The following is a 13,424-nucleotide window of genomic DNA, read 5'->3' as shown; positions in this document are numbered from 1 at the left end:
AATTTCATTTTCCTCCATTCTTCATTCACAAAACTTTATACTTTAGTTGGCATTTGCTAACCGGTGACCCTTGTATTTTTCCAATGTTTCATTTATTTCCATTTTAATATGCATTTATCTTTCATTTCCTTCTTTTGTTAAAACATAACATTTATAAGCAACTAGCAAGGAGACCCGACGTTGTCCTAGATTGTATGAGGACCAACTTCCAATACTGTTTTCGTCATCAAAATCTATGAAATCGCACATTTTTTCAGTCAAATCGATTGATTGCCTGCTCTAGTCGGCAACCCACTGCAATGCACTGCAAACAATTTTCATATGCCTCCCTGCAATGACTTAGTCCACAACACATTGTAGTCTACATTGCACTATAGAGAACTTACTGCTGATTTTGTACAATTATTTTTATATAATAGCTTAAATTAAAATTTAAAATGCAAAAGCTAAGTATCATGGGTGAATAGTGCTCTAAATAAAAACGTTGATTTTTATTAAAAAAACAAACAAACTTACTCTTGAAGTGACACGCCAGGCCCTTCTGCTTGTGGGGTGAAAAAACTTCTCAAATGGACGTATGATGTAAGGCTGTATAACTCTGGTCAATACAGACAGTTCCTTCTTTAATCAGATATTTTTGATTATCGATCTTTGATACTTATCAGAGACATTCCGATACAAAATTTACAGATATATAAAGTACATTTCAGTGAAATTTCCAAAAAACAACCCAACCGTTTCGGCGCCCACAGGGAATACACACATAATTTTATATATAAGTAGAGATAGAAATAGAGATTTCCATTAAATGTTGGTGTGGTTTTTGGCTATACCCAAAAAGACAATCGTTGTCCAAAACGACCTTACCAAAGCCAGAGTTTATGCTTTTCAACACCCTAGGAAACCTCATCAGTATGCCCTGTATTTACGAATTCAGGTGATAAGTCATCTCCCTCTCAGTACAGGCCAATAAGTTTCCTGTGTGTCATGAGTAAGTTGCTGGAATCCATATTAAATAAAGAAGTAGTCAACCACCTCAGCAGAAATAACGTTCTTAGTGACATACAATATGGTTTCCATTTTGCTAACGGTTATATCTCATAGGATTAGTGAATCTCTTGACAAAAGCTTCCTTTCTTGAGATATCAAAGGCCTTCGATAAGGTATGGCATAAAGGTTTACTTCAAACGATTTCCAGCTATGGTATAACTGTCTCTCTATTTCTCTCTGATAAGCCCATAAGAGTAGTGGTTGATGGGCAGAAATCAGAGACCCACAGTATTAATGCTGGAGTTCTTCAGGAATCCATCCTGGGCCCAACTCTCTTCCTGATCTACAACAATGATCTCCCAAAACATATACATCATTTGTTGACATCTATGCTGATGACACGTCCATCTATGGCAACACATCAAAGGCAATAAATGACAAAGTTCTCTCTGATTCTCTCTTCTCTGATCTTGAGTGTGTGGTACAGTGGGGGAAGAAGTGGCTGGTTACTTTTAATGCATCTAAAACCAAGCTCCTATCTTTACATCATCAACGCTCTGATCCCCATCTGGCATCAATTGAAATGGATGGCTCTCGTCTTGGGGAGGCTCCATGTTTTAACAATCTTCTGGGATTGACCTTTACTTCTGATCTGAAATTGAGCATGTATATCAAGTCTGTTGCCAAGGTCGCTGGAAAAATGGTAGGATCCTTCTACCGCTCCAGAAGATATCTCACTGCTGATGCAATTCTCTATCTATATAAAAGCCAAGTACGTCCAAGGATGGGCAGGAGCTGCTAAAAACAGCCTATCCTGCCTTGATAGAGTACAAAATAGATTTTTTGGCTTAGTGGGGATAATTAAACTGCAACCTCTTTCCCACAGAAGAGACGTTGCGAGCCTGTCTTTGTTTTATCGTTATTTCCATGGCAAGTGCTTGTCTGAGTTCCAATCTCTGGTGCCCCTTCGCTAATATTTCACAAAAAACACCCGTCTAGCTGAAACCACTGTCAGTAATTTTCCCCACTCTTTATCTGTGCCTAAATCAAAACATAGATTCCACGAACAAAGCTTCTTTCTTAGAAATGCACGCCTGTTTGTCTGTTTCCCACCTGACCACAACTTGGATGTCTTCAAGTCCAACATAAACAAATTCCTGATAAACTGCCCCCTTAATTAAGACACTTTATCAAATCTCCATTACTAACGATTACTGCAATATTATCCCATTGATTACAGTACACACAATAACCCTTATCCCCAAGTGGCTTTCAGGCCTTGATAAGTGGTGACTACTATGTAAAAAAAAAAAAAAAAGAAGTTCTTTGCCGTGTAGATTTCTCCACAAGATGTTTTTTTTTTTGGCGAGTTACAACTACGTCAATCTAATTATTTTTACGTTGTATCATTCGCTTTTGGTGATATTGTTTTCTAATCAGTGAATAATATCTGCATAGTCATCAAATTTTAAACAACTATGTTATTCTTGTTGGAATTTGCATTGTCTGGAGCACTTCCGGAAAGGAACTCATGCTTTTGTGGCTTTTAAACGCTTTTCCCCCTTTTTTTACATACATGCGTGATGTGCAAAAAGTCATATAATTTTCAGCTTCCAAGTTGACTTCATCATGTAAGGATGTGTTATATTGGTCTCTAATTCAAGGGAAATTTTCCTGCTTCATTCTCACAGAATACATTTAATGAAACTCATGCTTTTGTGGATGAATCCCCATTTGTGGGAAGCTTGAATTAATTCCTACTTGGGAACATCTAAAAAAACAAATTACTAATTCGGCTCAATTTCTGTCACGGACTTTAATAAGAACCTTTCAACTACATGGCAATACAGATAACCGTTATTCTTCCAAATTCATGATTTACTTCAGTCAAGAAGGATCGACTCCTTTGAGAAGTAACTATCAGCTCTGATGGCATGCAAAGACGAATCGCTTCTGCAACCATTAACTGAATTGAGAAATCCATTCAAGGTAGATGTCCTAGCTTTGCGAATTTCATATCTTCAAGGGTCTTCCATCTCTGTGAACTTTCTTCACATTCTTTAACAAAATCAAATCAATGAACAATCAACAGACATTTCAAAAGATAAACGATTTGTCTACTTACTTCAACTCGGTGCTTGCTCAGAATCGGACGAATGCCCTTTGGTACTGGCATCAAGGTTCCCCGTTCTGAATCCATAGCCTCTGGCATATCCATAGGAGGTAGATCCTGTCCGCCCATGTCTCCAAATGGAGCAAGCTGAAAATAAGAACAGCATTATCAGATCAGAAATCAAGAAATTGGTATATGCAGAGTCATTTTTACAAATATGTCAAATAAAAACATTAAATAAAGAGGATATTTGCAATTTGCTGGGTTTACTTACGAAGGGACTCTACCAAAAAAGATGTTTATGCCTGATTGGAAATAGGGTTTACAATTTTATAACTCAAAGGAATTATTCCCAACCCTGTGCTTGCTTCTCACAGTACTTTAATGCGCTCTGATGTACTCGTTGAGGTGAACCCTTGATGTAAATAACCCCGATTAACCCAAGATGAAGCAAAATCCCACACCTTCAATGCCAGAGTATCTTCTATACTTAAAGTTTCTTCTCTTAAACTGCTAGATTTTGGGATCCGCTTACTGTATCCTGGTTCCTCGACTCTATTAACATGCAGAAATTTAAATGTAAAGTGAACGGATATGTTGCTGCTCAACTCCCTGCTCAGAATGTCCATGTAGGTATTGTTCCTAATTCATAGTATATCGTCTCAGTGGCAGTTTGCCTTGTTTGGGGTGAATATGAGTGTAAGGAAAGAAACCGAATCTAAAAAATGTTCCACAAACCATAAGATTTCTCTAAATTTATTGATTTATTTTTTACTACGATGTCACCACTTATCAAGGCCTAAAGCCCACTTGAGGATTATGATTAGATGAGTGTCATGTGACGATAAGCAACACTGTGATGATTGCTGATGATGGTAATGATTGGGCAGAATTTTATTATTTCAGAGGGCGATTCCACAAGAATTTGTTCACATTTGGACTTGAAAACAGCTACGTTGTAGTCAGTTCGGAAGCAGTACTGTAACACTGTGTTTCACAAACGGGTAGTTCTCGGCTGAATCAAACGCATTCTGAAACAACCTAAACTAAATAGGCCTTCTCTAGATATGTTCTGTATGATTAGACTAGCATGGTTATTCGGCATTGTCTGGGGGAACATGGGCAACGAAAGAAAATAGTTGAAATGTGTGTAACGTCTTTCTTTTAAAACTTCTCTCATTCCCTCTCTCTCTGTTTCTCTTCACGTTGCTGTCATCCCCTCTCTTACTTTCTCTGGCAACAGGAAAGAAATCGTTAATGAATTACCTCCTAATAACATTAAAAATCACTTTAAATGTTCACCCCCACCCACGATTAATTCTGTTTCAATTGACATCCAAAAGAATAAATATTTAAAAAAGAAAATGTATTATATTATGTTTGTGAATTTTTGAGATGAGGATTGATTATTTGGATTATTCAGACTACTGTTCTCATCTTGAGTGTTTTCGGTTAATATAACCTCCAAACTTCTTCAGCTGTATCTTACCGAACTCAATAATCTTCCTGTTGAACTCGTGAATATGCACAAAATTTAGAATGGCATCCTTTATTTAATCTCTGGGGGTTGCATGCTCTTCAACTTTCCTGTCTTCAGTAATTCGCAATTGTATTCTTAGTATCATCCACAACAAAAATTGAAGCTTTAATCTCAGGAATCGTGTCATTTAGAACCCAATTTTTACTCAGTGCTTTATCCGTTATGCCACGGGTTCGACAGAAAGATTTCTGACTTCAAAACGATACATCTGAAGAAGGTCAGAGGTTACATCGATCGAATCCTTGTGCAAATGTCACTCAAAATGAGAACAGTAGTCCGAATCACCAAAATAACACAAAATTGTACTAATATTTTGTTCGAAACAATCGCGAAAACGAATGTATCTGCATTGTGGGTGTGTCTTGTATAGTTTTTGACTTTTACTTTTAGTTAAACACACATACAGACAACTTTCATTTGCATAATAGACTAGCAGGAAGATGCGATGTTGCTTGTGATTGAATGAGGATCACTTATGTATAAGGTGCCTTTAATAAGTTTCCAGATATTTTTAGTACCGGCATTTAAAATTGTCATAGGCTGCTGAAAATTCACTATGTTACTAGCTTATGAGATGACAGGCTAAGTTCTATAATTTCAGGTTCAAATGAACAGTTACAGCAGGAATTGGAATACACTCTACCAAAGCCTGATTGCCACAACTAGTAAATTTAAAAAATGCAATCTTGACGTGAGGACACTTTAGAAGAAAGATATGCAATAAAATTGTTTTAAACTTATAAAAAATGCTACAGAAACGTATGGAATGCTTCAGACTGCTTCTGAAGTATCTTGCATGAATTGAGCACCGGTTTTTGAGTGGCATAAGAGTTTCAAGGAAAGCAGGAAGTCTGTGAGGGATGATGAGAGGTGTGGGAAGAGTAAGGAAGTCAGAACATCAGAGTTGATTAGTGAAATATATAGAGACAATAAGTGCAGTTTGATGTCAGTGTGGGAACTGTACACACAATTATTTGCAAGGAACTGAAGATGCAGAAGATTTTCTCAAAGTTTGTCCCAAGGCTGTTCAGAGAAGATCAGAAAGACATTGTTATGGCAGCAAGGAGATAGTCGAGCTGATCAATTCACATCCTGCAGTTCTTGATGTTCTGATGACCTGCGATGAAAGCTGAATTTACTGCTTTGACCCAGAGACCAAGAGACAGAGTTCCGCATGCTGCCTTTCTTATACCCAAGAAGGCCAGACAGCAAATCCACGCAGAAACATATAATGATTCCTTTTTTTTTTTTGACAACACGGGAACTGGGCTGCCACTGGATATATTGTCAACAAGAAATACTATGTTGAGGTTTTAAGAGAGTTCAGGAAGAGATTCCATCAGAAGAGGCCAGCACTCTTTAAATTGGGTCAGTGGCATTTCCACCAGGACAATGCACCATTCCACAAGTCCATCTTTGTTACAGACTATTTGACAAAAATTGGTATCCTCACCCTCCCAGAACTTGCTCCCTGTGACTTTTGGTTATTCCCTAAGCTCAAGGAAAACCTTAGAGGCAATTCTTATGAGACAAGTGAGGAGATGAAAAAGGCTGTGACGAGGATCATTGACATGCTCACACAAGAGGACTTCCATAGAGTTTTCCATAAGTTGTTGGAGGCTTACAACAAGTAAGCAGTTGGAGGAGATTACTTAGAAGGAGGACTAGAGTTTTATGTGTGTACTATCAATAAAAGTGCCAATACGAAAAACAAATCTGGAAACTTATTGAAGGCACCTCATATTTTTTTCACGATGTTCAGATCAAAATAAAAGTGTGTAGCAGAAATCTTGTAGGAATTCGAAATGCCAGATTTTGATCAGAGTGGAGAAATGTAGTGACTGAACATTCACATTCATCAATCAATGCCACAACCTGGGAACATTTCTTTTTATTTATGAATGGCGCCCCAACCAAGACTAATGTATTAGACTATAAGATAAAATGTAGCATATTACAGAGTTTGAAGACAAGCTACTTCTGCATAGATCAAATGTGGCTGAAGATTATAACTAGTATGAAGATCCGATGCTGCTCGGAATTAAATGCGAATGTATTTCTCCATTATGCTCATGACATCATATTGTTTTGCTTTACCGCTCGTCTCTTCCTATTTATCCCATAATATAGTCAGAAGCTGAAATGTTGGAAAATATGTTCTTTCTTTAAAAATAATCTATATATTAATACAATAGCGTGTGTATTATTTTCTGTGTCACGCTTACATCCGGATCGTTTAATTATTATGTACTTCCATTTCTTGAAATAAATAACTTTACCAAGAATTCTTCAAAAGTTTTGGTTTCAGTTTCGATTATTGTTAATGGCACTGGAGTCATCTGTTATTTTTATAAATAAGTTTACCAAGAATTCCCCATGTTTTGGTTTCGGTTTCGATTATAGCTAATGACACTCTAATAATCTATTTTTTAAAAATAATTTTATCAAGAATTCTTCATAATTCTTGGTTTCGGTTTCAATTTTAGGTAAAGGAACTATTACTTATATATATATATATATATATATATATATATATATATATATATATATATATATATATATACATTCATAAGTTTGGGATTCGGTTTAAATTCAAGCTGATGAACCCAAGTCATATAGATATATTTTATATTTTTGAAATCGCAACGGTATCGTATATAAAAATGGATAGAACATTAACTCTATAATAATAAATACGAAAACTGCAATAATTTAAATATCATATTTAAGCATACTTTACAACTGGGCTTTGCCGAGTGTCCCTGCTAGCTTAGATAAATACTTTTGCAGTTTTAACAAAAGAGCTACAATAATATCAGAGCGTCTCCATTTATGCTGAACATCTACAGAATGGCAACATCAATATATTACATATGAATCAGTCCCCTGTGGAATTTCCATGGGTCCCGCTAATAATAATAATAATAATAATAATAATAATAATAATAATAACAATTTATATGAAAATTCAAATTAGTTTAGTTACTGTTACTCCCGGGTCCACTCAGATCTGTGAAAGTACCTGCCAAGGTAAAAAACAAACAAATCTATTGCTAAAAAATAGTGAAATGCAACAAGTTATGTTAATGGATAGTTAGAAGATATATACACCTAAACAGTGTCTGTATGTTTTGCCCAAGGCAATTTCAATCCTGGATACAATAGACATCATTACAACTTCTGGTAGCTTGCTACATAAAGCATAAACACAGACAGAGAATACTCTTCTTCCATTATGACAAAAGTGACCATCTGGATTCAATGGTGGCCAAACCGTCTAGTTCGGGAGTTCTTCTATCCTTCTAAAATATATATTTTCATTCTAGAATGTCTCCTCTGCTGCTTAAGTGAGGGATCAGTGACCACGATGCATCCAGCGCTGCCGTGAACATTTTAATCACCACATGTTGAATAGAATTAGTCTTATCCGGTGTTATACACATGTATTTAGATTATCAATAACATGTTGTAATTTACTTGCCTCTCCACGAGGGCAGAGTTTGACACAAGTCTGGTTTTTCCTGTGAGGAAATTCAGCTCCACGAAAAGGGGTATTCTGGATTGGAATAAAAATGAAGGGTAAAAAATGTTTTTTTCTAAAAAGATTTCTCTTTCACTGACTGAGAAAAGAAATAATGAAGTGTCATAACATATACTACACTTTTCTCCGAGGCCAAAAGCAAAGAAGCTGTTATAAATAACTTGCAGCATAATATTTCTTTCGTTTTTTTTTTTTTTTTTTTTATAAAAATTGCTGGATTCATCATTAAATATCTGAAAAGAGTTGATATGTTGTAAAATGAAAAAAAAAAAAATGTTTTTGTTTTTGCAATTTCCGAAAGGTCTGCAAATCTTACGCTAACATTCTTAAGTGATTAATGTAAACACTATAAATATATGTTTGAAGATATTTAGAATTTGAGGTATAAAAAAATCTTAGCCATTTTTAAGAATAGCTAACAAAATAAAAAAAGTGGGTAGGTGAAAAAAAAAAAATATATACAACAAATAAATGATAGTAAAGGCAAGAAAATTTACTCTTCTACCTATCTGGATAAGTCTTTCTTTTACTGTTTGTAGACAATGCTTGACAAGGCGAACGTCATGGCAGTAGACCTAGAAATGGTGCTGCATGTGCACGACTAAACTGAAAGTTAGTCCCCTACTCGTTTGCAAAAGTGCTGACCTTGGGGACATAAAACACGGTGAATTTCTGAGAGTAGAGTGTCTTGGTTTCTGAGTCAGGTAGATCCCCACCTGTTGTTCGTTTCGGTGTTAACTTCCGTTGTAAAACATCGAGACGAGGAAGAAGTAGGAGACGATAAAAGAAAAATTCAACACAGTGTTTTAACTTATTTAAAGGATATTTTTTGTTTAATACACAGCTAGTGTCATATATCTATAATATAAAGCTGAATGTGTGTGTGTTTGGTCACGAATAGGCTCCTATATGGTTGACTATTATAGAAAACTGATCACATATAATGATAGAAGATGTATCGAGACACAGGAATGGGTATGTTTGATCTGGCATAATGATGATTCATTAAAATTGTGGGGTCTACGTACGCGCCTGGTCCACAAAGTATGGAAATAAAAATTAAAAATTAAAAAAAAAAAACGTTTACAAGTGTTTTTGATATAGATGAACATAATAATACTTTGATAAGTATGTTTTAACTTAAATAGGGATGGTATAATAAAATTGTGGGGTCTGCGTCCGCGCCTGGCCTCCATAGAATGGAAATTGGCACAAACTTTAATAAAGACTTTTCATATCTATCTGCGTAATTGTTTCAGTTTGAAGAAATATGGTATAATAAAATTATGGTGTGTTCGTTCGCGCCTGACCTCCATAGAATGGAAATATGTCACAAAGTTTAATCCACAGAATATTGTGATAAGTGTTTCAGTGTGAACAGGTGTGGTATAATAAATTATGGGGTTTATCTATTTTATTTTTACTTTCATCATATTTTTGATACCCCCAAATTCGAAGCTATCTCTTTACAACCCTTCCTTTTCATAACCTATCATACTTTCATAAATCAGTCCAATTTTTGTAGGCAGTCAACGACGGGTACTTTTGCTAGTATATATATATATATATATATATATATATATATATATATATATATATATAGCGTGTCAAGAGGTGATTAAATAATCCAATAAAGTGCTCTATCGTGGATGTGAGAGCTGAAGATACAATATTTATTATGACACTATATATACATATTTCAAGGTTGTACCATTGGTTTCGTTACGCCAGATCAACCATAAGAGGTTGGAAAAAAACGCTGACGAAATTACACTGTTTTTTTCCAACCTCTTATAGTTGATTCGACGTAATGAAACCAATGGTACGACCTTGAAATATGTATATATAATGTCATAATAAATATTATATATATATATATATATATATATATATATATATATATATATATAATTTTTCTTGAAGACATATTTTGTTAAATATTACGGATTACTTATTTCTGCAAATTTTTTCCTTTATCCTTTCTAGACACATTATTAATTTGTTAGTTTCATTTGCTGTAAATGTTGCGTATCTTAAGGTTTCTTTCAGAACCATCTTTGGGTATTGGGTAAAAAACATATCTTTTTATGTATTGAGATGGTTTGGGCAGAAACTCTGTGATTAGTTGTTGTATTCATAGAGTATTACTATTAGTATTAAATGGCTTTTATGTTATTTTCATTGTTATTAAAATTATTTTCATTAATTGCTGGCTTTTAATTTATGTGTGTACAGCTTATAAAATCTACAATCTTAGTTTGGTATTCTTAAGTCTTTAAAGCTTAGAATTTCAAATTTCTTATACTCTTTATACCATGGTACTTCGAAGCCTAATGCCTCGAACTCAGGAATATCTACATCATCCACTACGGACCAGCATATTTTCACTACGGACATGAGAAATTTAGAATCACAAAATACATCTCGAATTTAATTACCGATTTAAATCATTTTATCCCCCAAAAGTGAGGTAATATCCATTCATTATATTCTTATTCCGACTTTAATTTCTAAAAGATTTCAAAAGTTCCATCACCATCCGCATTACATCACCATTAATCACCACTTAAACTAGATGGAGACTAATTCTCGCAGCGGACCTTTTGTTCATTTATAAAAGATTTAAGACAAGATTTTGACACTGCTTTACTCTCAACATGAATCTAAAAACTTTGGATAACATCTCTACTCCCTTGCCTTTTAAGAACTTTCTCCTTTTTACTTACTGTCGTATTTTCATTGTATTTTATTTCGTTTTTTAATTGACTGTTTATATTATATATATATATATATATATATATATATATATATATATATATATATAATATATATATATAATATTTATTTTTTATTCTTTTATTTTTAATAACATTTTGATTATTTTATTTTATTATTTTTATACTTTTTTTTATCCCATTATCCTACCATTTGTTTATCCTCCATCTTATTCACTGAAAATTGTTTTTATATTGTATCCTTTATAGTTTGTCCCCTCACCTTTATTATTTTATTATATGACTTATTCCTAATAATTTATGCTTCATTTAAATACCAAGTTACAATTATAAAATTTAAATCCCCTATTTCGAGTAAATCCCTTCCATAGTTATAACCCATCAATACATATGATTAAATAAACATCCTCTTTCAATTCACTTGCCCTATATTCTCCCTAAGAGTTTACTTACACATATTGCATGCATATATTAAACCCACCATGACAGATATGCTATACACCTACCTTCATTATATAATAAAAGCTATATTCCTTTAGTTCTCCCATTCCCTCACCAAACAGTCTCAATATTTTATCTCTTGTTGCACAATTATTTCGCTCCTAATGTAAATATCATTAGAGGTCGCATCCCTATTATGTTACCTAGCATCTTCTCCCCTCTTCTGATGAGAGGCATTAGGCTTCGAAATGCCATGATATAAAGAGTTTTACTTATCCTACACCCCTAATTGATGTATCATCCTTATTGAATAAATGAATGAATCTATATGCATTAGTATTCATTTTATATTGTCATTTTCTTATTTTATTGATACGCTATATAAGCTACAAAACATTTTGTTGAGCTTTGCATTATTCCAATAAGTCTCTTCTTAAAGAATCGATCTTATTCTTATTATTTCAACTCCCCCAAATATATGTGTATATATATATATATATATATATATATATATATATAATGCACATAAGGCAACAAACAACAACATATGTATTATTAGAGAAACTCACACACATTCAAAAACCCAACACAAACATTAAAAATAAAGGCTTCAACCGCGCTTCCAAAAATGTGGTGTATATACTAAAATACACAGCATGCAACAAATCATACATAGGCCCCATCAAAACACTCAGCAAAAGAGTCGCTTTACATAAAAGCCACATACAAATCCCAGAAAGCAAATATTTATTTGTTTCACAACTTACACACTCATGCACAGGACTAGATTCAAGATCATGCAGATTTCTAAAACTGAAAATTATTTCAACGTCCTTACACAAGAAAAAACTTTATGACAAAATTTACACTGGCTTTGAACAAATCATAACACAAACACGCAGCATACAGAACACACATATACATTTATACATACGTATAAGAATAGATGTAGGTGTGTGTGTGTGTGTATAGACAAGAACACATGCTCACATGCACATATGCATATATGTATGCATACACACAAACCAAAACAGTACCTAAAAAAACATACACGCACATACATAGACAAAAAATATATATGCGCACATGGATACGCATATATACACCCACATACACAAATGCTCACCATACACCATACACCCACACACACACACACATAAGTACAGAGACCACGAAAAAGTAAATGAACAACCCTCATAAATTATATCGAACTTCACGCTTACCCTTGTATTAAAGCACTGACCAAGTCTCAAATGTATTTAAGATGACCCTGACAGGAAGTAGAAAATAACTCACATAGAAACACTATGCATACTCACAGACATAAAACTTTTGATAGGAGGACAGAACTCATATTTTTTTTCAGAGCTACAATAATATTTCAATATTTTTTCCAAAAATTTCAAAATTCTTTTTAAAACTAAGATATTTTTCTCAAAATAATATCTGAAGAAAGCCAAACATGCTCGAAACAAGTGTTATACACATTTAAACAAAATTTAAAAAAATTAATGTTAAAGAAAAAGATTAATAAAAGTTGGTAGTTCCACTCATCTAAATACATGCACATATACATTGTTTTATATCTTTGGAACAACACCAGCCTCAATTTAAATGAAAGAATTCCACTAACAAATAAACATTCTGGGAGGAATAACTAGAATTCTAGAAAATCCTCAACACTGAGCAGAAACATTTCAAGGAAGGATTAGAAAAACCAAATGAAAAAATAGACACAGTATATTCAACCAATAGAATAAGGTACAATACCACATTGGAGAAACGACTATGCAACTATTTAAAACTCAGTACGAATTCATGAAAACTTCAGGAAATCATTTATCCAGGATGAATCATTAAAAACGAAAAAAAAAAATCTCTGAGCATGGAACATTCTCCCCAAAAAATAATTTTCAGAGATTTTGGAAGATAGAAGAACAATTTATCTTAAATTCTAGTAGAAAAATAAAACCACAGAAAAAAAAAACCTAAGCATATCTAAACTACAAGCCTGAATCGACATACAAGACTATAAAAAAAATAGATTTCACAAAAAATACACAA

General features: G+C 33.7%; 1 protein-coding gene across 21 annotated transcripts in view; it reads right to left on the bottom strand.

The window, feature by feature from the left end:
* The window catches only part of LOC145279820 (otoferlin-like), a 1,618,966-nt gene that overhangs the window by 951,565 nt on the left and 653,977 nt on the right, over positions 1 to 13,424 (bottom strand). For all 21 annotated transcript variants that reach the window (XM_080131202.1, XM_080131198.1, XM_080131211.1 and 18 more), the window contains one exon: positions 3,116 to 3,250. In XM_080131202.1, the coding sequence (XP_079987328.1) occupies positions 3,116 to 3,250 (135 nt within the window). The remainder of the gene's footprint in view (positions 1 to 3,115; positions 3,251 to 13,424) is intronic.

This window comes from Euprymna scolopes, chromosome 7 (assembly GCF_053919585.1).
Source record: "Euprymna scolopes isolate OS-2025 chromosome 7, ASM5391958v1, whole genome shotgun sequence".
NCBI classification, from domain to species: domain Eukaryota; kingdom Metazoa; phylum Mollusca; class Cephalopoda; order Sepiida; family Sepiolidae; genus Euprymna; species Euprymna scolopes.
This window is presented reverse-complemented; position numbering and strand designations above follow the sequence as displayed.